This window comes from Pagrus pagrus (assembly GCF_965226575.1).
Source record: "Pagrus pagrus genome assembly, chromosome: 7".
Taxonomy (NCBI): domain Eukaryota; kingdom Metazoa; phylum Chordata; class Actinopteri; order Spariformes; family Sparidae; genus Pagrus; species Pagrus pagrus.
Window position 1 is genome coordinate 1012086 of NC_140191.1, and position 23303 is coordinate 1035388.

The 23303-nt window shown below is 41.7% G+C and overlaps 1 protein-coding gene across 2 annotated transcripts in view; it reads left to right on the forward strand.

Annotated features, from left to right (window-relative positions):
* Positions 1 to 9110: 9110 nt before the first annotated feature.
* The window catches only part of LOC311260237 (collagen alpha-6(VI) chain-like), a 38376-nt gene continuing 24183 nt past the window's right edge, over positions 9111 to 23303 (forward strand). Inside the window, exons 1-11 of one of the 2 annotated variants that reach the window (XM_084357832.1) lie at positions 9111 to 9145; positions 11902 to 12006; positions 13445 to 14032; positions 15253 to 15810; positions 16673 to 17287; positions 18003 to 18566; positions 18807 to 19358; positions 19608 to 20183; positions 21500 to 22054; positions 22143 to 22495; positions 23040 to 23118. In XM_084357832.1, coding sequence (XP_084213958.1) covers positions 11931 to 12006; positions 13445 to 14032; positions 15253 to 15810; positions 16673 to 17287; positions 18003 to 18566; positions 18807 to 19358; positions 19608 to 20183; positions 21500 to 22054; positions 22143 to 22495; positions 23040 to 23118 — 4516 coding nt within the window. In that variant the 5' untranslated portion in view covers positions 9111 to 9145; positions 11902 to 11930. Of the gene's footprint in view, positions 9146 to 11771; positions 11799 to 11901; positions 12007 to 13444; positions 14033 to 15252; positions 15811 to 16672; positions 17288 to 18002; positions 18567 to 18806; positions 19359 to 19607; positions 20184 to 21499; positions 22055 to 22142; positions 22496 to 23039; positions 23119 to 23303 lie in introns of those variants that run through there. The other variant, XM_084357833.1, reaches the window with a different exon arrangement.

The following is a 23303-nucleotide window of genomic DNA, read 5'->3' on the forward strand; positions in this document are numbered from 1 at the left end:
AGGAGAGTAACTAAACCCAGACGCTGTGTTTCACCCAGTCACATGGTTATTTGTGGCCTGAGAGTTTCCATCTCTGCTGACTGTGTTCCAGAACATGTTTTGTAACTGGGCCCACAACCGACTCTGTTCTCACTTATTATATTCATTTATAATTCTCAGGAACTTTATCACAGTGTTGCTGTTGGACAGCAGCAGGATGTGTGTTCACACAGAGCAGAGACTTTGATTCATTAATTCATGTGCAATTAAAAATGAATGCAGGCATTAATTAATTTATAAAATGCGACAGAGGGATTTTTGTGTTTATTTACCTTTATATTCCCATATTAATATATTATAGCCTATATTTATATGCTGTCCAATTTTTTCCATTTTTTGTATATTGATTTCCTCGTATGTTTCCTCCACTTTTATGTCCTCAAACTGATTTATTCCTATATTTTCTTTTTACAAATCTTTATATGTTTCGGCTCCATTATGCAAAATAAAAGGGACCATCATTCAAAGTGTGTCAGGGAGTGCAGAGATTGACTTTACCTGTCTTGCTCACACAAAATAATACATAAATGAATATCTAGCCAAAAACATTAATAAATGCATAAAAAGACTGAAAATGAATGAATGAATGAGAGAAAGTAAATAAATGAGGGACTCAATGCAAAGGAAGTCCTGATCGGTCGTGGGTCACACATTTTATTTTCTGTTTTCCTGCGATGACGAGTTACATTTTATTCGTTTCCTTGAGATCATGATTTATTTGTGTCGTTATCACAAGATAACAAATGTTTTTTTCCAAAGATAACAAGATCATTTTCTCATATCTGAAGAAAACGAGTGTTGTAATCCAGAGATGACAAGATAAATGAATCTGTTACCTCTTATGGCCCGATCCTCAGACCAGCAGCTCCGTGTCAGCTGCATATTTGGCATCTTGACAAGTGAAGCAACTGATTTCAGTGGAGAATTCAGGAGAAAGTCATTTTAAAAAACTGTGAGATGTGCAGGACCAAATTTCAAGTCATGGCTACAAGCAGGAATAGAAACGGTGTGTGATCTCTTTGATAATGGGAAGTTCTGAGTCCTCAGGAGCTCAGTACAACATCCCTACCAGGGATTTCTACAAATACTTACAAGTCAGGCATTAAGTGCACAAGAGGGTGAACACTCGACGTCTCAGATGACTCCCACTTACGGAAGAATTGTTTGCTGGATCGTCGAAAATTTGAACATTGAAATTTTACAGTGAGTTACAAAAACTGAACTTGGACAGATTGGCATCGCTGAAAACATCTTGGTGTAACATGGGAAGAAATTCTGAATATATCTACAGTAAGTATACAGCGGGAGCCTCTCCAACCTGTCCCACATGTAGAATTAGTACTGGAACCAGACTGCACTGTCTCTGGGGCTGTGGTGAAATGTACAGCTATAGGGCAGCAACTGCTCCCCGATCCACTTGTGGGCCTACTGGGGAGTCTACCAGACTCCCTGAGGATGCACAAAGACAGAGTCCAGTCTCTCCTGATAGTGGTCAAACTGTGTAACTACATGGTCACATGGTGCTCTTTTCCCCATCAGCTCACATTGTGAAAGAAGCATCTGTAAAATGGTGGATACATTTTTTTGAGCGTCACAACCCGCGAGACATCACTGTCAGAATTTGAGCCATTCAGTCCGATAACATTTGGAAAGTCCAGAAGAGCTGCACGATTACGTTATTTTATCTCTATTCAAGTTAGCTGGGTTAAACAGGCCGGCTCGGATGATGGAAGTCTCAAGTGCGCACACTCTGTGGGTCGCACAATACGGAAGATTATAGTCGGGAAGACGAACTTTTTGGCTTCATGACGCCGCTGAGCAGCTTTTATGGGAATGAACGGGGTGTCCAAGTGTAATGTAGCATCATTGGTCCAAAGCTCCTCACTAGCATGGTAAACAGCAAAACTCCCCCAGTTCCCTGAACTCCTGGTTTAGACTGCTAGCTGCATGGCTAATTGAGCAAACTAGCTAATGGCAGCTACAGTCAGCAGCAGTTAGCAGTTACTCCAGCAATATGCTTCCCCCGATTTGTTTTACATTTCTACATAATGCACCTTTAAAGAAAAGTGACCAAGATATTAGCGAAACATTTTAAAGATGCCCTCTGGTGGACAAATCATGTAATGAGACACTGTTTCATGAGAGATGAGAGGTTGATATCTGCTGATGTATTGATCGGGCTTCAGACCGGACATTAATGATCATCTTGTTGCTGCTGACTTTAATGTCACAGTCAGAGCGATGCTGCCTCCCGTCTTGTTTTAATCCTTCGTGCTGACATCAGTGTGAAATCAGTAAACTTTGCTGTGAAAGTCTAAATATGAGATTGAACATCATCAATGATTTAACTGGACAGATCTCCTGCCGCAGAGAGACTCGTGGATTTCTTCTTCAGACTTCTTTTCCCTCGTGATCTGAATGAATCGTTGCCTCTACGATGACATTAAATAGAAACTAGTCTTAAAATTAGAGCTTGTTTCAACATTGGCTCTCACTCATCCATCTGCTCTGCTGGCTCAGCACTTGGTCCAACTTGGCCGTAGAGTCATGTTTTCTTAATGATGTAAGATTAGAGTCTCAGCTCCTCCTGAAATTCACTGGAAAACTGGACCACATGGTTCTTCAGTTAGTCTCAGACTCCCAGGTCCATCCAGATTTATACTCTGTCCTGTCAGCTTGTTGGTGAATGCACGATGCACGAGAGAGACGATAATTTCAAATGAAGCAGAACCTGATTAAGAGTCTACGTCCAGGCTAACAGCTCGGTGAGGATCTTCTCAGACTGTGTCTTTGAGCTAAATGCTAACTACAGTTAGCTACAGACACACATCATCCACTGGGCACGAGTGAGATGTGTTGCTATGGATACGTGCACTTCAAACAGAGATTGAACAAAAAAAAATTATGTTCACCAGAGAAACTGTTTAAAATAATTCTGTTCAACTGTAAATAAATCAGTTGGCTTTGTCCATTTTCACATCTTTTGTTTGAAAGACTGAAACAGATGCTTCTTCTCTCTGCTCTGCACTAACTGTGTGTGTGTGTGTGTGTGTGTGTGTGTGTGTGTGTGTGTGTGTTGGCAGGAGGGCTTCTTGTTGGAAGACATATCGCGTACAAATGACATGTTGTGGAGGATTTCTGGAGAAAAGTTAGTTAGTTGTGTGTCTGGCAGCAGCAAACGGAGCGAAGCTGCAGGTTCTGCAGAAATTCTGAAGAAAAGTTGTTAAAGCTCTGGCTGCCTGTCAGGAGCGGGTCGCCCAGATGAACAGAGACAAGTCAAACACTGAACGTAGGATCATAAAAGAGAGACTTTGGATTTAAACTGAATCATTTGAAACCTTTTTCTTTTAAAACAACGTCAGTCTTATTTTCATGGTTCTGATCATTATTTTAATTATTTATGATTCTGTGCATGTGTCGTTTCATATCAGCTCGTCCGGGCCCTCCCAGGTCATGCTGTGGATTCCTGTTAAATTCCTGTTAAAACTTCTGTTGAATTTATTGGACTGTGAAATCCTGCAGATGTTTTCCAAATACTTTCTTACTTTTGAGCTAAAGTTCATCCAGTGAGTGATTCAGCCTCACAGAGACGCTGAGGATCATTTACAACACGTGTTCATTTAAGCAGTCGTTGCAGAACCTTTGAGGTCATAAATTAATATCAATAAATCATTAAATTCATGTTCAAACATTGGTTGTCACTGCATTGAACCAAATGTTGATTCTGTGTAGTTTTAATGTAACTTTTACAAATATTTTAGTTGTATATTTTCCCAAAAATGATTATTTTAATTTCCTTGAAACGTTTTCATTTGATTTGAAAGTGCTCATATTAATTGCAGTTGTATTAAAAAGTGTTTTTCTATTTCTCCTTCTTCATTTCATAATTTTTTTTAAAAAAACACCTAATTTGTCATCTGTTAAACATTTATGTTACATTTTAGGTATTTTACCTGTGATTTTACTTGTGTTTTGTTCCACATGTTTCATCAGTAATAGTCTTGGGCTGCTTTTATGTTATTCTATTCTATTCTAAGAGATACTGGGCTGGGATTGAGTACAGCTTCCTTTGTTGCTGAGGTCCAACATCTGGAGTTGAGTTCTCATGAAAGAAACAGATCAACCAAAACAATGAAATACTCCCATGCTGATGAACATTTCTGGAGCTTCACAGTAAAACAGAGTTGCAGCATTCTGCTAAACAACTGAAGCAGCTGGAGATGATTTAAAACAGAAAAACAATCGTTTTAAATCATCTCCAGCTGCTTCAGGTGTTCAGCTGAACGCTGCAACTCTGTTTTACTGTGAAGCTCCAGAAATGTTCTGTGGACTACGAGACTTCACCTGAGTTTATATCATCAGGAGGAGACGATGGCTGAGCCTGACTTTATATCATCAGGAGGTGACGATGACTGAGCCTGACTTTATATCATCAGGAGGAGATGATGACTGAGCCTGACTTTATATCAGGAGGAGATGATGACTGAGCCTGACTTTATATCAGGAGGAGACGATGACTGAGCCTGACTTTACATCATCAGGAGGAGACGATGACTGAGCCTGACTTTATATCATCAGGAGGAGGTGATGACTGAGCCTGACTTTATATCATCAGGAGGAGATGATGACTGAGCCTGACTTTATATCAACAGGAGGAGATGATGACTGAGCCTGACTTTATATCATCAGGAGGAGGTGATGACTGAGCCTGACTTTATATCATCAGGAGGAGATGATGACTGAGCCTGACTTTACATCATCAGGAGGAGACGATGACTGAGCCTGACTTTATATCATCAGGAGGAGATGATGACTGAGCCTGACTTTATATCATCAGGAGGAGATGATGGCTGAGCCTGACTTTATATCATCAGGAGGAGATGATGACTGAGCCTGACTTTATATCATCAGGAGGAGACGATGGCTGAGCCTGACTTTATATCACCAGGAGGAGATGATGACTGAGCCTGACTTTTTGAGTGAACTGTTCCTTTAATATTGTCTGACTTCCTCTGTGTGGCTCATTGGTATATAAGTCTTTAAAAACTCCTCACAAACATATAGTTTAATCTTTAAAACAGTTGAGTAATTTCCTCCAACAGCTGCTCGCTGCAGTTAGCATCTCTCTGGTTCCTCTGTGATTATTGAACTGGATTCTGGATTATTACAGAAAATAATCTGAAGGTTCTGATCCGTCCAGGTTCTGTTCAGCAGATAATCTCCACAGATGAACTCCACTCTGTGATGTTTGAAGGTAAATTAAATGTGTAGCAGTAAAAAGCTAATGCTAGGCTACAAACAGACGACATCACGGTCACATGACTCAAACGTCTCCACCACTGAGCGTCTTACTGCACAATTACTATCCAGGTTTCTATAAACTGATCAATGCACAAGTTGCAAAGTCAGAGTGAGAACAGTGTGTAACTAAAGTGGGCCTGTAAAGACGGACTAGTGAGGAGACGAGTCTCCGTGTTCGCTGTGAGGACGTTTAACCCTCCCGCTGTCTCTGTGGGTCAGTCTGACCCCGCCCTGTGCTCATGCGCAGGATGGAGGGGGATGTCCCGCCCCTTTCCTTTCCTCTCCTCCCTCCTCTCTCCACACACACGCGCCCTCTGGTCGACGCTTCAGGTCCATCAGGAGTTTGACACAGTTTACCGACAGCAAGCATCACATTAATGAAAAATAAAACTAAAGAGCACCTTCTTTTTGAATAGAATGAAGGGGTTTTGGACCCTTCAGAAATATTTTGATCCAGTTAAAGTTGATAATATCGTGGACGTTTTTTGTGATTGCTGAGGCCTGTAATGTCTGTAAAATTGCGATGGGAGTTGTGATGCTTTTAGGTGATTTTTGCAATGAAGTTGTGGGAAGTGAAAATTAAAAACATTTTTTTTGTATAGCTTTTATTAGGAGATAGTTCAGGTCTTTTGATACAGGGTAGTATGAGGTACTTAGCCCTGCAGTAGATGATGGTCAGCCACCTAAAATAAGTCTTGCTGCTGGTACCGAGCTGACCATCATCTACTGCAGGAAATACACTTACTGGGGATAAGTACCTTGTACTGTGCAACCCCACATCAACAGACCTGAACTATCCCTCGCTCCGGTGAGAGTAATGGCAAATAAACGAGTTTCAGCAGTTCTCTTGTGTTTTGTAGTAGCAAAGCGTTTGTCAAGCGACGACTTTCTCTTGTTTTACATCACGACGGTGCAAAACAGATTACCTCCGCTTTCATGCAGAACATCAGGGACTTGCTCGGTCTTCAGCGGTGAGTTTTGTAGGTAAATGTGAGATTTTTGCCGAGCACGTCTGCATCTTCAAAATCTGAAAACAAGGACGAGAGTCACACCATCACAAAATCCTGGAGGGACTGTAGAAATGTTTAGATCTCCCTCTACATCAGAGGCATCGATGTGATCTCCTTTCTCACCTCATGTGACTTATTTTTCTGAATAAAGTTAAGAAGAAGCTTTTCATAACAGCCGGTCTCATGTTTGCTGACATCAGTGGAGGAAAAGACAATAATGGCTCCTGATTGGCCGGCTGCCTGCAGTCAGTGTGCAGCTGCAAACATGTGGACTGTTGTGTGAAATGACCACAGCTGCCTCTGTTATTGTATCTACTGGATTCATTCTGCTCACACAACTGTTACAATCACTGCAAACAACCTGAAACAGGAGTGGAACGAGTCCCACAACACACTGCCCTCCTTAACCCTCCATACATTTTTGGATCATCCTGTTTGTATTAATGCATACTGCATACATTTTGGTGAAGATGTTTGTTATTTTTATTCTTCTTTTAAATTTCAACCTCAGCTCATATTAATACTGACACTAATACTGATTTTTTTTTTCTCACCCCTGGCGCTAATACTCTTCTGTGATATTACAGACATACAGCTAAATCTGTTGTACATATTATGAACCATTAAAACCAATTAAACTATTATGTCATCCCACTGTCATTACAGCATGCATCCAATGTTATCAGGCTTTTATTCTATATATTTTTATATATATATTTTATATCTATATATTCTAATTATGTTTCTAAATAGGGTGATTAACCTGTATCTTAGCCCACAGGCCAAACACACATTATTTCCCTCGTGTCCTGTGGGGGACGTGCCTCATAAGGAAACTTAACCCTCACGCAACTGATAAAAGACCAATTTCATTTTAAATCAACAGTGTCATCACATAAACAAAAGGTATTTAAAGGATATTTAAATGGATATTTGGTCCTTATCATCAGGACTGATGTCAGCTGAGAAATGTCACCCACTGAAAGTTGAAAATAAAATAAATATTTTGTATTTTTATGACAGTTTTTTGACATGGGACATTTTTTTTTTAAACTAAATCAGGTCTGAGTAATTTCTGTCAGTTGCACAAGGGTTAATTTAACCAGCATCACGTGTTGTACCATGGACACATAAACTGAGTCTGAGAAGAAGAACGACGTCATCAGTGGGAGAGTCCAGGAAGTCCGCCGGACTTTTAAGCTAATTTAAGTTGTTAAATCTTTGTTTTTATGGAAAGAAGATCATCAGACAGGTACAGAACATCACACACAAGCTCAGATAATAAATACACAGCACAAAGACAAAGACCACTTTAAAGAAATCAGAATTGCAACAACAGAAAATGTCAAATTTTAACATTTTTCTGGCGAAACCTGAATAAATAGCTAACAAACTGAAGCTCATACACATTCCCTGAACGAAGATAATGAAAATAAGAGGAAGTTAGGAACCAGTGGATGAAACTACCTGATCGTTTATAAAGTATTTACAGTGGCAACAGAATTGATGCAATATTAATAATCTAATGATTAATGATGCAATAAGATATCAGTCACAGGACCAGTGTCTACAGAGTGAGTTTGACCTTTTCGCTGATATTCCTGTACTTGTACTTCAGTAGGATTTTGAATGCAGGACTTTAACATTGTTGTTTTGCTACTTTGACTTGAGTAAAAGATGTTAGTACCTGGTATGTGTGAGGGAGTTCCTGCCTGGCACGACCCTCCTGACACTCACCAGAGTTTCATTTTTAGGTTTGTCAATCGTTTTGTTTACTGGTCAAATACTGGTTTCTAACGGTTTCTTTCTAATAAACCTTTCATTGGGTTGGTCACTCAGTTCATTCTCTCGTGCTTTGTTCCCAACCCGCCTATGTGAAATATGTTGTATTGATAAGGAGTTACCACAAACTAAGACTGTTTAGTTGTGCTGTCTTACAATCAGCATATAGTAAATGTAAGTGAAAGTGTGTCGCTGGTGTGACCAGTAAGAACTTAAAGTGGTGACGAGTTCTTAAAATGTATGGAAAGGGTCTTAAATAAGGTCTTAAAAGGTTTTAATGTAACTTCAGGATCCCTTCACATACCCTGGAACAAATAAAATGTGTGTCTCTTACAATTTCAGAGCCATTATTGTGACACTACTGCAGTTTGTGCTGTGGATCAATCAGCTATCACACATTTTGATGTGTGCAGAATGTTTGAGGTAGATTTGTCTTTTTTAAAACAGCGTTTACAAAATGAAAGGTTTTGTCTCTGCGTCCCGTTACGCCTGTTTGGAGTTCAGGAGTCTCACAGCCTGAGGACTGACGCTGCTGTAGTCTGGTGGTGTGACAGCAGCGTGAACAGACTGTGGCTGGGTGTCTTTCAGTATCCTCTTAGCTCTGTGCAGACATCTCACTTCACTGATGACACTGCTGCTGAGTGATTGACTGGTGTGCCATGGGCTGTAGAGAGATATATCTCTTCACACAATAAGTCAGGAAAGTTAAAAATGTCATTAAACCACAACTTCCTGCTGTAACTGCAGAGCCAGTGAGCTCTCAGCCCATTCTCACCAAACTCTCTCTGCTGTAAACACAGAAAAAAAAACAGTCAAGGATTTAAGTTGTCCATTTGTCTTTCTTCAGAATGTGGTGGGAGGTGGAGGAGGAGACCTGGACCCTACCCTTCATCCTCCTCTTCTTCCTCCTCCTCTTCCTCTTCATCCTCCTCCAGAAGCTAACCTGCAGCTCCCTATATCACTCTGGGACTCCTGTGTCTGGCTGCAGAGGGAGCAGATGCAGCAGCAGATCTGTAAGTGACTTTTAATGACTCTTTCTTTGTCAACAAAAATGTGGATTTTGCCCGTCTGCAAAATTAAAATGGTGTAATTTGATTTAGGGACCTGCAGAACAGATGTACTGATAAAACAACTCTTTCAGCTGTCATTAATGGAGGGAAGAATCATTTGGGGATTTTGAGTAGTTTTTTAATTATGTCTTCAAGCGATGAGCTTTGAGCTGAGAGCTGCAGACAGAGTGTGGACAGACTGACTCACATGTTGTGTGTTGGGATTTGTTTACAGTCAGAGAAATGTAGAAAAACAGCAGACTGATCCTTTAAGTGGGTAAAGTAACTCCTGACTGTGGTGGGAGCAGCATGCTGAAAGTGATTCAGATCTGCTGAGACACGTTTGTTACTCACTGATGTTAATGAAGAAAGTTTAGCTTTAATTGTGTCAAATCTGACCCGAACAACCGGACATGAAGGTGTTAAAACCTGTTAATACAAACACTGAACAATGTGCACAAAATGTCTCTTGTCCTCGCAAATAATCGTTTCCTGTGTGTCAGATTTTTATCACACCTTTATTCTTTTGCACTATTTGTGCTTAATAGTTTCGTCTTTAATCAGCTTAATGAAATTATACTTTTTACAAAAGCAGGGGTCATTGAACGCCAACTCACCCAGAAATCAGAACTTTTCCCAGTTCATGTCAGAGATTTAAGGATATCATGTACAGACTTATATTAAACCCACGGGACCTTGTAAAATCTTACAGCTGTACGCTAAATACTTTTTTAGCTCTGAATTTTTAGAGTTTGTGCCTCAGAGCTAAAGTTCATCATGTTCGTGTTTCTCTGGATGTTTAATCGAACGTCTCTGAAACCCTGAGGATCATTAACAACATGTATTAATTTAAATAGTTATCAAATTAATAACAATAAATATTTTTTATTTTCAAACATTAATATCTTTTATATATGTATATATATAGATATATACATTAATATCATTAATTCACTTTGTTGAGCCAAATGTTGATTCTGTTGAACTTCAGAGCTTAAAAAACACACTGACTGACTGACTGACTGATTGATTGACTGACTGACTGACTGACTGACTGACTGATTGACTGACTGATTGACTGACTGATTGACTGACTGACTGATGGAGACTGAAGATTTTCACAAAAGGGATTATTTTTATTTCCTGCTTAAGTTGTATTATTACTCTTTCAAGGTCCACTTTGTAAGAAAGTTGATTTTTAAGTCTCATTCCAAACTCATCAAGTACTCGATGTTTTGTGCGGCCGACCCGTCCTACAATCCCAAAACCAGTTGCGAATGAGACAATGAGACCCAAAACCAACTTTTCTTACAAACTGGACGTTTAATACATAAAACAACAACACATTTTTCATACTTTTGGCTGTAATGTCACATTCAGTGGTGTCTTTTATTTCTGTGATACCTATTGAGCTTGTTTTTCTTTGTGTTTTTTTCTAATGGTTTGCTTTGTTGCAGACTAGATCGACCAAATAACTTGTAGATGTGACAGAAGTACATTAATACTACACAGAATCAACATTTGGTTAAACACAGTGAAAACTAGTGGAGACATTAATGTTGTAATGATTTATTGTCATTAATCTGACGACTGTAAAGATTCTGCTACAACTATTTAAATGAACACATGTTGTTAATGATCCTCAGGGTCTCTGTGATGTTCAGGACAAATTTCAACCCAATCCAGTGAAAAATCTGACGTTAAAATAAACATACAGAGAAACATTAACACGATGAACATGTTGATGAAGGTTCATGGTAATTCTGAGTGCTGTATCTTAGTCAACTGGACCTGTTTCAGTGTGTTGAAGACGTTTCTCCTCTCATCCAAGAGGCTTCTTCACTTCTAACTAACTGGAGGAGCTGCAGGCTTTTAAACTATGTGTGGGAGTGTCCTCACAGAGTGTGGGAGTGTCCTTACAGAGTCGTTAAGGACACGTGTGGGTCGTCGACTTAACCGGCCTTCATGTGTGTTGCTAAGGTTAGGTGAGCCCAGGTGTGAATGGTTGTTAACTAGCATGATGAAGTTTAGCTCAAAGGTGACCCCTAGGGGAGCTGTAGGATATTGCTCCTGTATATTTTATTAGAAGTTGGGGTGACTGAGGGAAGCACGGCGGCACAGTGGTTAGCGCTGTTGCCCCACAGCCAGGCCGGGCAGGGGCTTTCTGTGTGGAGTCTCTCTGGGTTCTCCAGCTTCCTCCCACAACCCAAAGACATGCAAACGTTACGTTAATCAGTTAATCTGTAGGTGTGATTGTGAGCGTGATTGTTTGTGCCTATATGTCGGCCCTGTGATGAACTGGCGACTTATCCAGGTTGTACCCCGCCGTTGCTCCATGTCAGCTGGGATCGGCTCCAGCCCCAGTGACTAAGTGGTTTCAGATAATGGATGGTGTGAGACTGGAGCCAGACTGTTGGTATCTGTATCTGGTTCCCATCCAACATTTCACCGAACAGAGAGTGGAGTGCTCCAGTTATTATTTTTTTATAATCGTGTACAGTGTTTGCTGCTGACAGGACATGCAGTTGGATGTAAAGCTGTTTCCATAGCAACACAAAACCTGTAAAGCTGTGTAGAGAGAGCAGAAATGATGACGGACGAGCCTCTGTTGCATCGCGTCTGTAACTCAGTGCAGTCTCTTGTTCAGCAGTTTGTGAAGCCCAACTAATATTTTAGTTTATGTAGACAGAAAGTAACTCCTGTTGTGTCTTGTTTTGTAGGAAGAGAGAAACTTAGCAGCCGTCCCAGGATGAAGGGGAGAGTGAGTCTTCTTTTCAGCCTCATCGTAGTGGCGTGTTCCTCTGGCGTCGCTGCTCAGGGAGCAGGTGAGTGTTAAACAGAGCGTGTGCAGTTGTGTGTTTGACGTACAGTATATGTTCGGTATTCATGTGGTTTAATTCATAAAGATCCCTGGAACCACAAAGAACATTGATGGGATCCATTTTAAAGAAAAATGGTGAATGAAATTGTTTTTATCCTCTCAACTCAATAATTTAAACATAGCACAAAAAGTAAGGAAAATTGTGTTTGGTAGATTATTTCTTTGTTGTAACGATGCAATAAATCTTATACTGTTGGAAAGCCCGTTTATTTCTCTTTTAAATGGTGCCACATTTGTAACAAACATGCGTGTGTGGGACGAGCAGCAGAGCTGAGTATGTGGGTTGTGCCCATGAAAAGAGCAGCATTTTCTGCTATTGACTCTTGTTTAGCGGATTGGATGATTGAAGTCTGAAGAAACAAGACATATTGGCAATTTAACAATGTATTAATTTAACAAACCTCAGAGCCTCAGTAGCGGTGGAAGAACCATACACAGCCACAACAGCCTGGCACCTCCTCCTCATGCTGCTCACACACTGCTGTGGGATGGCATCCCATTCTTCAACCAGCATTTGTCGCAAGTCAGCCAACGTGGTTGTGTTGGTCACTCTGGCACGAACAGCAAGCTGATCCCACAAGTGTTGAATGGGGTCGAGGTCACGACTGCTGGCGGCCGTTCCATCCTCTCCACTCCCAACTTCTGGAAGTAGTCTCTGAGAAACCAGCTCTGTGTGTGAGCAGGCTGGTGACCAGCATGAGGAGGAGGAGCCAGGCTGTTGTGGCTGTGTGTGGTTCTTCCACCGCTACTGAGGCTCCTGGTTGTTACAAATGTGGCACCTTTTAAAAGGGAAATAAACAGGCTTTCCAACAGTAGAAGAGTTATTGCCATGCAGCATCGTTACAACAAAGAAATAATCTACCAAACACAAATGTCCTTACTTTTTGTGCTATGTTTTTTATAGAAGCTTTAAAAACAAACAGAATCAAGTTCAAACAAGAAGGCAACATGCAAAAAGTGCCCATATAAAAATAAAATGAGGAATATAAAGAATAAAAACAGGATGATAAGACGAACACATCACATGAGAGAAAATAGATGGAAAGATTAAGATTAGTGAAAATAACTAGAACTTGTGGTTGTGACTGTTGGAAAGCTGACGCTGAGTTGCACTGCTGGTTTCAGAAATCAGAATAATTTCATGTTTGAATGTTGCAGAAAATGTTGACGCTAAACTGAACTGCTGGCTTTAATTTATGTTATGTTATGTTAGTAAAACCTTCGTCCATTGTGTTTATCACAACACTTCAAATTGGAACTATGGCAGTCGGTTCAATAATGTTTCATTAGTCATCAAAAGTTGTGACATTGTGACGAGTAACGTTATTCTGAGTCTTTCTGTGAGTACCTACCCTCTGCTGACCTCATCTCTCCCTGTCCAGTGTGTGAAAATGCCACCGTGGCCGACATCGTCTTCCTTGTTGATGGCTCCTCCAGCATCGGCCATTCTAACTTTCAAGAGGTCCGGAATTTTCTCAGCAGAATCATCGAGGCCCTCGACATCGGCGCCAACAGAGTTCGGATCGGCTTGGCTCAGTACAGCGATACGCCTCACCAGGAGTTCCTGCTGAAGGATCACACGAACGAGAGTTCCCTTCTGACCGCAGTGAAAGAAGTTCCCTACCGAATGGGGAGCACAGCTACGGGCAAGGCCATGGACTTCCTCCTGAGGCGGTACTTCACCGAAGAGGCGGGGAGCAGAGTCAGCAAGCGTGTGCCTCAGATCGCCGTGGTCATCACAGATGGAGAATCTGACGATGATGTTAAGGAACCCGCGCTGCGCTTGAGGAAACACGGAGTCATAGTGTTTGGCATCGGGGTGGGACGAGCCAAAATGGAGGAGCTCCAGTCCATCGCCAACCAGCCGTCAGACCACTTCCTAACCACCATTGAAAGCTACCAGTCTCTGCAGAAGCTGACAGACAGTCTGCTGAAAACTGTGTGCACCTCCGTGGTGGACCAGGGGCATGGTAAGGCACAGGATTGGATGAAACATGAGACAGTTGCTTATTTCCTAATTTGCAATAAAATATAACCATCCAAGATAAACAACTAGCCCAAAGCCTGTCTTTTGAAATACACAAAATCCAAGAGCACCTGTGGCTGCGAAGATAATTCTAGGTTTCTTTGCTTCTTCACCGGACCTGTTCATCCCACACTGGTTCTCAATCTCACGGTCTACTTTACAATTTGTTTACAACCGCAGATCTGTATTCAAAAAGGTCAACTGATGGCGGACATGTCTTGGAAAGGTTTATGCCTCTTTTGTCAAATATAAGACTAGTGTATATTTAGAAGGTGATGAAGAAGGTGTCAAGTTCCTACAAAGTCTTGTTCAAACACGTCCAAAGGCAAAAGTGTTCCTGTGTTCCTCCACATGTCCCACTCAAATGCAGAATGAAACTCCTGCCGTCATAGAGAGCTGAGCTGGACATAATGGTGCACACCTTCTGAAGGTATTCATGGTGGGGGTCGACTGATGTGACGTCTTTTCAGGGCTGATACCGATTATTAGAAATCAAGGAGACTAAAAGTAGATGGAGGTATTTGAGATATTTGAGTTAATTTGCAGTAAAAATGAAAATCTCACATTCAGTGATGGAATAAACCAAAGTACAATTTACTCAAGTACTGTTCTGAAGTACAATGTGGAGGTACTTTCCTTTTTTTGCTACTTTTTACTTCCTCTCCACTACATTTTATTTGATAAACGTAGTTACTAGCTAATTTGTAGATTCAGATTATTCATGGTTTATAGGCTATTGATTGTGGCGTGTTACCAGTCAGATAGTATTGTCGGTGGGACACTGTGTGAGAGGAAGCTGCATCAGAGTGGAAGTAGCACATTTTTAAACTAGTTTATTTTACCATTAATCTGACAGAAAAATCACAGATACAGATAATCGGATAAATGCTGGACATTGGCCCTATAATCAGTCCACCTCATGATGTTGCTCCAGCTTGTGCATGAAAACTGTTGCAGGTCAAAACTGAAATCAAACATTTTCTTAGACGTCCTTCAAGCTAAAAGGTCAGTTAAACTTGGCTCTTTGGATCTTCTCATCAATGATGAAATAACCAAGACTGTGAGGGCTGGCTGGCTGATTTTGAGCACACCTTCAGCCTGACAATCAGACTAGTCTGTTTGGTTATAAAATGTAATATGTATTTTGTCTTTGTCTTCTTTCAGCTCTGGTGGAGAAGTTTACGGACATTTTCTTCCTGGTGGACAGCGGCATGGCTCAAGGACCCTTCTCTGTGTTTCGGGCTGATCTTATCAAATTAATCACCCAACTCTCCGTTGGATCGTCCACCAACCGTGTCGGTTTGGCCCAGTACGGTCAAGATACCAGAGTTGATTTCTCTCTCAATACTCATCAAACTAAACAGGAGACGTTGGGTGCTGTCAGGCGTTTCCGCCTGCGCCCACAGACCAACAGACCACGTAACCTGGGCGCTGCTCTAGACTTCGCCAGGACTAACTTTTTCACCAGTCAGGGGGGCGGCCGTGCAAGCCAAGGCTTTCATCAGTTGCTGGTCGTTGTGAGTGGAAAAGACTCAGACGATAGTGTGAACCAGCCGGCTCGTTTGATCAGATCAGAGGGGATATATGTAGCTGCGATGAGTGCAGGCGCATCGATGGTTGAAATGGACTTACTTGCCAGTCCTAGGCTCGCATTTGATTCTGCAGGAGTACTTCTTTTAAAAGATTTCATCCTGGCTGAGAAAGTGGAGACCGCTACTGAAGGTGAGATCATCAAGTGTCAGTTTGTTGTAATTAAAGTCAAACCTCATGTAGTTTTGTGTTAAAGCGCTCAGTGAACTACATCGTCTCATCAACACACGTCACCAACACCAACAAAAGCTCATAAAAATGATGAAAATCACAATAAATCGGCTCATATTGACAACTGCAGTTCTGGTTCTGGTTCAGTTCTGTGAGCTGCTGATATACAGGAGCAGCTCTACAATGTTTCGGTTAGGAGACGATGTCACTAACGACGCTGTCGGCTGCGACGTCACTAACGACGCTGTCGGCTGTGACGTCTTTATAATGACGTATTTTCACAGAGTGATGACAAACAGACAAACATCATATATGTGATTCATGACACAATAAGATTCATGAGGGAAACCGGAAGGGGCGGGGCTTCAGCTCTCTATCCTCACTCATCATGAAAAATCTGACCAACTCAACCAATGAAGGCAACCAATCAGAGGCAGAGGAGGGCGGGACATAGCTAGAAAAGCAGTGGGGTCCATAAATACACCTGCTTTACAGACAGTGAGGAACAAATAAGAATGGCATTCTCATTTAAATACGTTCTGACTCACCCTCCATATTGAGCGCTGTCGAAACAAGTGTTTGATGTAAAATACAATAAAGTATAAAGACTCTAAGAAATCAGTACATTTCAAGGAATTTAAGCCGCCTTTGCAGCTGCAAATCAGACACTCGAAACCAAAAGGTGTGCTGGTGTGTTAGCATGAAAGAGAACACAAAGCAGAATTTTAGAGAACTAGTTAGTGTTCCTGTAATATATTTCATGTTCAAAAATATTTGATTAAGTAGCAATGACTTAAGCTAACTAATTATACTTCATTCACAGATTGCAAAGGAGCCAACAGGGCCGACATTGTGTTCATCGTTGACGAGTCGGGCAGCATTGGATCACCCAACTTCCAGCTGGTGCGCGCTTTCCTTCACTCGATTGTGAGCGGCCTGCATGTCGGTCTGCACGATGTCCGAATAGGCATCGTTGTGTACCACGACAGACCCTCAGCACAGATCTACCTCAACACGTTCAATAACAAGGCAGATATCCTGCAGTTCATCAACATCCTGCCGTACCATGGAGGTGGTACAAAGACTGGAGCTGCTCTAGACTTCACCCTGGGGCAAGTCTTTATTAAGGAGAAGGGCCGCAGGCAGGATGTCCAGCAGGTGGCAGTGGTGATCACCGATGGTCAGTCCCAGGATGATGTGAGCATAGCAGCAGCTAATCTCCGTAGGGCCGGTGTCACCATGTACGCTGTAGGAGTCGAAGGTGCCAACAAGACACAACTGTTGCAGATGGCGTCTGACCCCCCCCATACGCATGTTTTCGATGTGGACAGTTTCACCAAGCTGAAAGGCCTGCAGCAGAGTCTGCAGAAAACCCTGTGCACGAACATCAAACGTGAACAGATCACAGACAAGACAACCAAAAAAGACGTCAAAGAAGGTTCGGATCAGTGTTTTTTGATTGACAACTTCTGTGAACATAGGAAGTCAAAGGTTAAAGGTGCAATACGTAAGAATATTAGCTCAAAACATTCAGAAATTAACCAAAATTATCAGCAGAATGTGGAATGTGATTTTTGACATTACTTCAATGTTAAAATGTCTATGTGAAGTTAGCATGCTAACTTAAAACCTCTTTCTCCCAGTGGTCCACAGCTCCTGTGCTAGTGGTGTAAACAGCAACTCTGCCCAGGTAGCTGCACTGCTAACTGAGCTACTAAGCTAACCATAGCTACAGTCATAGAACAGAAAACAGTTATTGGCAGTCAGCAGGTAGCCTGCTCTGGTGATATATTTGTTGGCAGAAAGAGTTCATCAAGTGGCAAATTCCTATATATTGCACCTTTAAATAATTTGTATTTAATTAGTAACACACAAATTAAATTGTAAAGAGTAAAGAGATGAGGATGCGATGTGTGAAAACAACTAAACCAACCTGAACTGACACATTTCTGTTCCCAGACTGCACATTGAAAGCCAAAAAAAAGTTACAGTTGGTCATAAACAACCAGCCCGTTCCCCCAAACCACGTGTTCGTTCGAGCGATGGGATGTAAAATTGTACTTGTTGCCTCTTGAGTAGCTGTTAATTTTTGACTTTTCCCTTTCTTTGATATGTGAAAACAACTAACTGCCGTTGTTATTTTTCTTCTCCAGCGTGTGTACAGAAGGATGAAGCTGACATCTACTTCCTGTTGGACAGCTCAGAAAGCATCCAGGGAGAAGACTTCGATGACATGAAGAAGTTCATCATCCAGTTCTTTTATAAATTCCATATTGGGCCACAACATGTCCGCTTGGGGCTTGTGAAATTTGCTTCTCAGGCAGATTTGGAATTTGACCTGACAACATACTCGGACGCCAATAAACTGGAGAAAGCCGTGCGACGTATTATACCAAAAGCAGGTGTGACCGAGACAGGAGATGCACTAAAGTTCATGGAACCCCACTTTATAAGAGCAATGGAAACTCGTCCCGGAGTCCCAAAGTACCTGATTGTCCTCACTGATGGGAAGTCCACCAGACCCAGCGAGGTCCCACCTCATGCAGCACGCCTGAGGGAGCTGGGTGTCAAAGTCTTTGCCGTTGGGGTGAGAGATGCAAATCAGGCCGAGCTGGAAGTCATTGCCGGCGACCGCACGAGGACTTTCTATGTTTATCATTATGATGCCCTGAAGACCATCAGTGATCGCCTGTTGACAGCAGTGTGTACTCCAGCTGGTAAGGAAAATCTGACATATGGAGAGAAGAAGCTAAACCACATTTGTTCCAGAAGTAAAAAGTAAAAAGTAAAAAAAAAAGAAAAATCTCCTTTGAAATTTTGCTGCAAAATACAAACAATGCAGCCATGAAATATAAACATAGTCTACCGTATGTTTGTGAAACCAATATTGCATGCAAACAGGGAAAGGGGGAGCCTTTTAACAACCCTGATAACGTTCCTATGTTCTGTGTCCACAGTTTGTAAGGGCATACAGAGCGACGTATTCTTCTTAGCTGACAGCTCTGGGAGCATCCTTCCACAAGACTTCCAGAAAATGAAAGACTTCATGAAAACTGTCATCGGCTCCATGATCGAGCAGAATGAGATGCACTTTGGTGTAATGCAGTTTAGCACTGACCTAAAACTTGAGTTCCAACTGGACCGCTACAACAGCAAAAATGACATGTTGAGAGCCATTGACGACATGAGGCAGGTTGGTGGAGGAACGCTCACGGGTGCAGCCATCACAGAGGTGTCGCAGTATTTTGATTCTTACAGAGGAGGGCGTGCTGGTGTGGAGAAGAGGCTGATAGTGATAACAGACGGTGAAGCCCAAGACGAGGTCAGACACCCTGCTGAGGTTCTCAGGGGTAAAGGTGTGATGGTCTACGCCATTGGAGTAGAGAATGCCAACACCACCCAGCTGCTGGAGATCTGCGGTTCATCAGAAAATGTCTTTAACCAGAGAAACTTTGATGAACTGACCGACTTGCAAAGCAAGGTGATCTTAAAGCTCTGCGATCCGAGAGGTAGGAACAGTACCAGACTCTTTTTGCTAACCTGGGCTAACTATATCTTAGACGTGTCTCTGTGCTGGACATACAGAGGTTAAGACTTAAAGTCTTGAAGTCTCATCTTGTCCTCTTACTTTTGATTTGACAGCAATCACGTGTCTCCTAAAATATTAATGATTTTTAAATTACTGATTTGTCATTAGAAGACGATAAGAACTAATCTTCACTTTCCGAGCTAACTCTTTGTCTTTTTTCTTCAACCAGATTGTAAGAAGACACAACAAGCTGACATTATTTTCCTGGTGGACAGCTCTGTAAGCATAAATCCAACACAGTTCGAAAGTATGCGGGAGTTTATGGGGTCAGTAGTGGACCTAACTGCAGTTGGCAGTCGCCTGACTCGCTTTGGGCTCATTCGCTACGCTGATGAAGCCCAATCTATTTTTGCTTTAAGAGACTATGGATCCAAACAAGAGGTTCGTAAAGCAATATCAGAACTGGTTAAAGCGGGGAGGAACACCTATACAGGCGCTGCCTTGGCATACTCATTAGAGTACTTTAATGCTGAACATGGCGGCCGGAAAGCCCTCGAAGTGCCTCAGATTCTCATGGTGATCACAGACGGGGCGGCCACCGACCCTGGCAGACTGAAGCGGTCATCTGATGCTCTGCGAAACAGCGGGGTCACTGTCATCAGTATCGGAGTTGCAGGAGCCAACAGAGCCGAGCTGGAAATTATGTCTGGTGACGCATCAAAATACTTTTTTGTGGACAGTTTTGATGGCCTGAAAACTCTGCTCAAGGGTATTACTGATGTCCTCTGCGAGTCTACCAAGAAAGGTAAGAGTGTGAGTGACACTCACAGTACTATCAAACAAAGCTTTTCCTGTGAAGTGTTGTCTGAAGTGAACAACCTTATATTTGATGAAACTTCATGTAAACGTGAAAAGGTAAAAAGTCAAAACCGTAAGTATGTTCACGTATCTCAGCCGCAGATCCGTGCAAAACCATTAATCCAGGTAGTCCGTAGACGTGAAGGGGATAAATGAAATGACAATGAGAACTGAGTGTTGTCAGTTCAATGAAATTCATGTTTCTTTCTGAGGATAGTGAATTATTAAACAGTCATTTTTGGATCGGAACACAAAATGAAAGGAACTTTTTGTATGATGGTACTTCAGTCAATCAATCCATCAAACAAACTTTATTTATATAGCACCTTTCAAAAAATCTAATCTAACTGACAAAAACAAAATGGCATATTAAGAAAACAAAAAGGGGTTCACAGACGAATGAACACCGATTGCAAGAAAACAAATAATAAAAGAAAAATAATAAAATATAAATAACAATAACGATAAAATCAAATATTGCACTTTAACGGTGAAAAAAATGTTAATACAACCGAAAATAATATAATAATAATATCAAGAACAGTCAAATGTTAATACAAATCTACATGAAATATAATTAGATAAGAATAAGTTATGATAAAAAAAATAAAGTACGTATAAAAATTTAAACCACACAATTATAAGACACTACATAAAAGCCAGACTGAATAGATGGTTTTTAGTTTATGTTTTGAAGTATCAATATTACTGTACTTCTGTTTTTTCCTGGTTGAGCTGTATAAAGTTCTGTGGCATCCAGGCCTTAATATCTGAAATACAGGTAAAAAGTGATTCAATCGGCCGGGTGTCATCAGGAGACATGGCCACATAGAGCTGAGTGTCATCGGCATAGCAGTGGAAAGAGAGGTGCCTCCTGACGACACTGCACAAACACACACCATGTGAATGTCTGCTGAAGTAGTATTTACAGTTGTCCACTCAATACATTCAATAGTTCAGAAAAAACACATTTTTTTTACAAAAATTACCTGCAGACCGTCGTGGTCACGATGCTCTGGAGAGACAGTTTAGGGCACGAAAGCAACGTGCAGGTCAGAAAATGGCTGATGGTGTCCTGGACCAGTCGAATCACTAGAGCAGCAAAAATGAGAACATCCTTCACCGCCAGTTAACAATTAGGTTTACTGGAGCACGTGACCAGGCTGCAGATGTATCAACCCTGAACAGTACAGTGATAATTTCACAACACACTTGTTCATTAGTAAAGTTGACAAATGCCTTTCTCTTGTTTTGCTTTGGCAGTTTGCAGGAATGATCTGGTACTTCTACTCGATCAGTCTCAAAGCATCAATGAGGGAAATTACGCGCTGATGAAAAACTTCTCTGCAGATGTCCTGAACAGCTTTAAAGTCAATGCTGAGTTTGTGCATGTTGGAGCTGCACAATTCAGTGATTCTCTAAAGCCTGAGTTTTACCTCAACAAGTACTCCAGGAAGCAAGAGATCATCAGACACCTCCTCACAATGAAGAAGAAAGGTGGATTCACCTACATTGGAAGGGCCTTGAAAGCCATTAAGGAGTTCTTCACACCAGAACACGGCAGCCGTGTTGAAATGACCAAGAATCTGCTGATGATCACAGACGGTGAGTCTCAGGATGACGTGGAGGAGAAGGCTGACCGCCTCCGGGAACTAGGGATTAATGTGTTTGCAGTCGGTGTTGGAGACGTCCACGACCTGGAACTCTTGCAGATCACTGGCACCCCAGAGAGGGTCTACAAGGTGTTAAACTATGAGGCCTTGCCATTCATCAAGAAGGACTTAATAAACAAAATGTGCCAAACGGAACCGGTCTCAGGTGAGTTGAAGAGTCTCCCCTTCTTTCCCAACATATTCCTCTGTGTCTGTGACTGCCAAAGGTAAAGACTTATCTCCCTTTGCTACAGAATGCACCATTGATATCGCCGTGGGATTTGATATTTCTCAAAGAACCGGAGCCCTCGGTGAGAGGCTGGTCAGCGGCCACCTTTTGCTCAAGGCCTTCCTGCCATCCATCGTTTCTGCCTTTTCCCAAATAGAAGGCCTGTGCTGCACCTCGGGACCCATCAAGACCCAAATCGCCTTCCGATTGGTCAGTCGTGATGGAGGTCTCCTGTACGACACAAACTTCGAAGGCTACAGCGAGGATGTCGTCAAGAAAGTCATGAACCTACCGCTGACCGAATCGACCTACTTCAACACCGACCTGTTGAGCTCCTTCATGGAGAAGTTCAGGGCCAGGTCCCAAACTAAAACGAAGGTGAGAGCGACACAGATTTTAACCCTGCAAGATCACTAGTTGGTGCTTCCACGTGCTTTAGCCACACTTTACATTCAGTATATACCTGTGCAGTCGTATCTGTTTTAATGTGAGACTAAACACCATAGACTTACGCCAGGTTCAGACAGGACGCCATGCGCCGCAATTATCTGCGAAGCGCCAAATACAAACTTTTCTCCATCAGTGAATAAACCAGCTGTTCTCAGAGGAAAATAAGGTCCCAGAACATTGTTTGAAGCCAGAGAGGTGGCAGGGTCCACCACATATAAACAAAGTAAACAGTACAAACTGTGTTGTCCTTTAAGGTCAGTTTGATTATTCAGTTTATTCAGTCATAAAAACAAAGAGAGTTTGATTATTTAGTTTGTTTAGAAATAAATAAATCAGCCAATGAGGATCTTTCTCTGCTCATTAACATTTCTTCAACAAAACTAATCAGTGTATGATAATGTAGTTAGTTTAACTAGATTGTGTACATAGTTCAGTAAGAGTGTTAAGAAATATCTTGTTCCTCTTCTGTCAGGTGCTGCTGATCTTCTCAGACGGACTTGATGAAGAGGTGATGAAGCTGAAGACTGAAGCAGTTCTTCTGAAACAGTCTGGTAAAAACTGGGAACTCGCCCCAAAACTTATTTTCTCTGCTCAGATTGTTTCATGGTCTTCAATCTTCTACTGTTAAGATCAGCAAACGCAGGAAAAGCAGCATCTTAATTGATTCAGCTGAATTTTGATATTATTGATTGATCTGTTGATACGTTTTTCAGTTAATCAGTTAATCAATTAATCG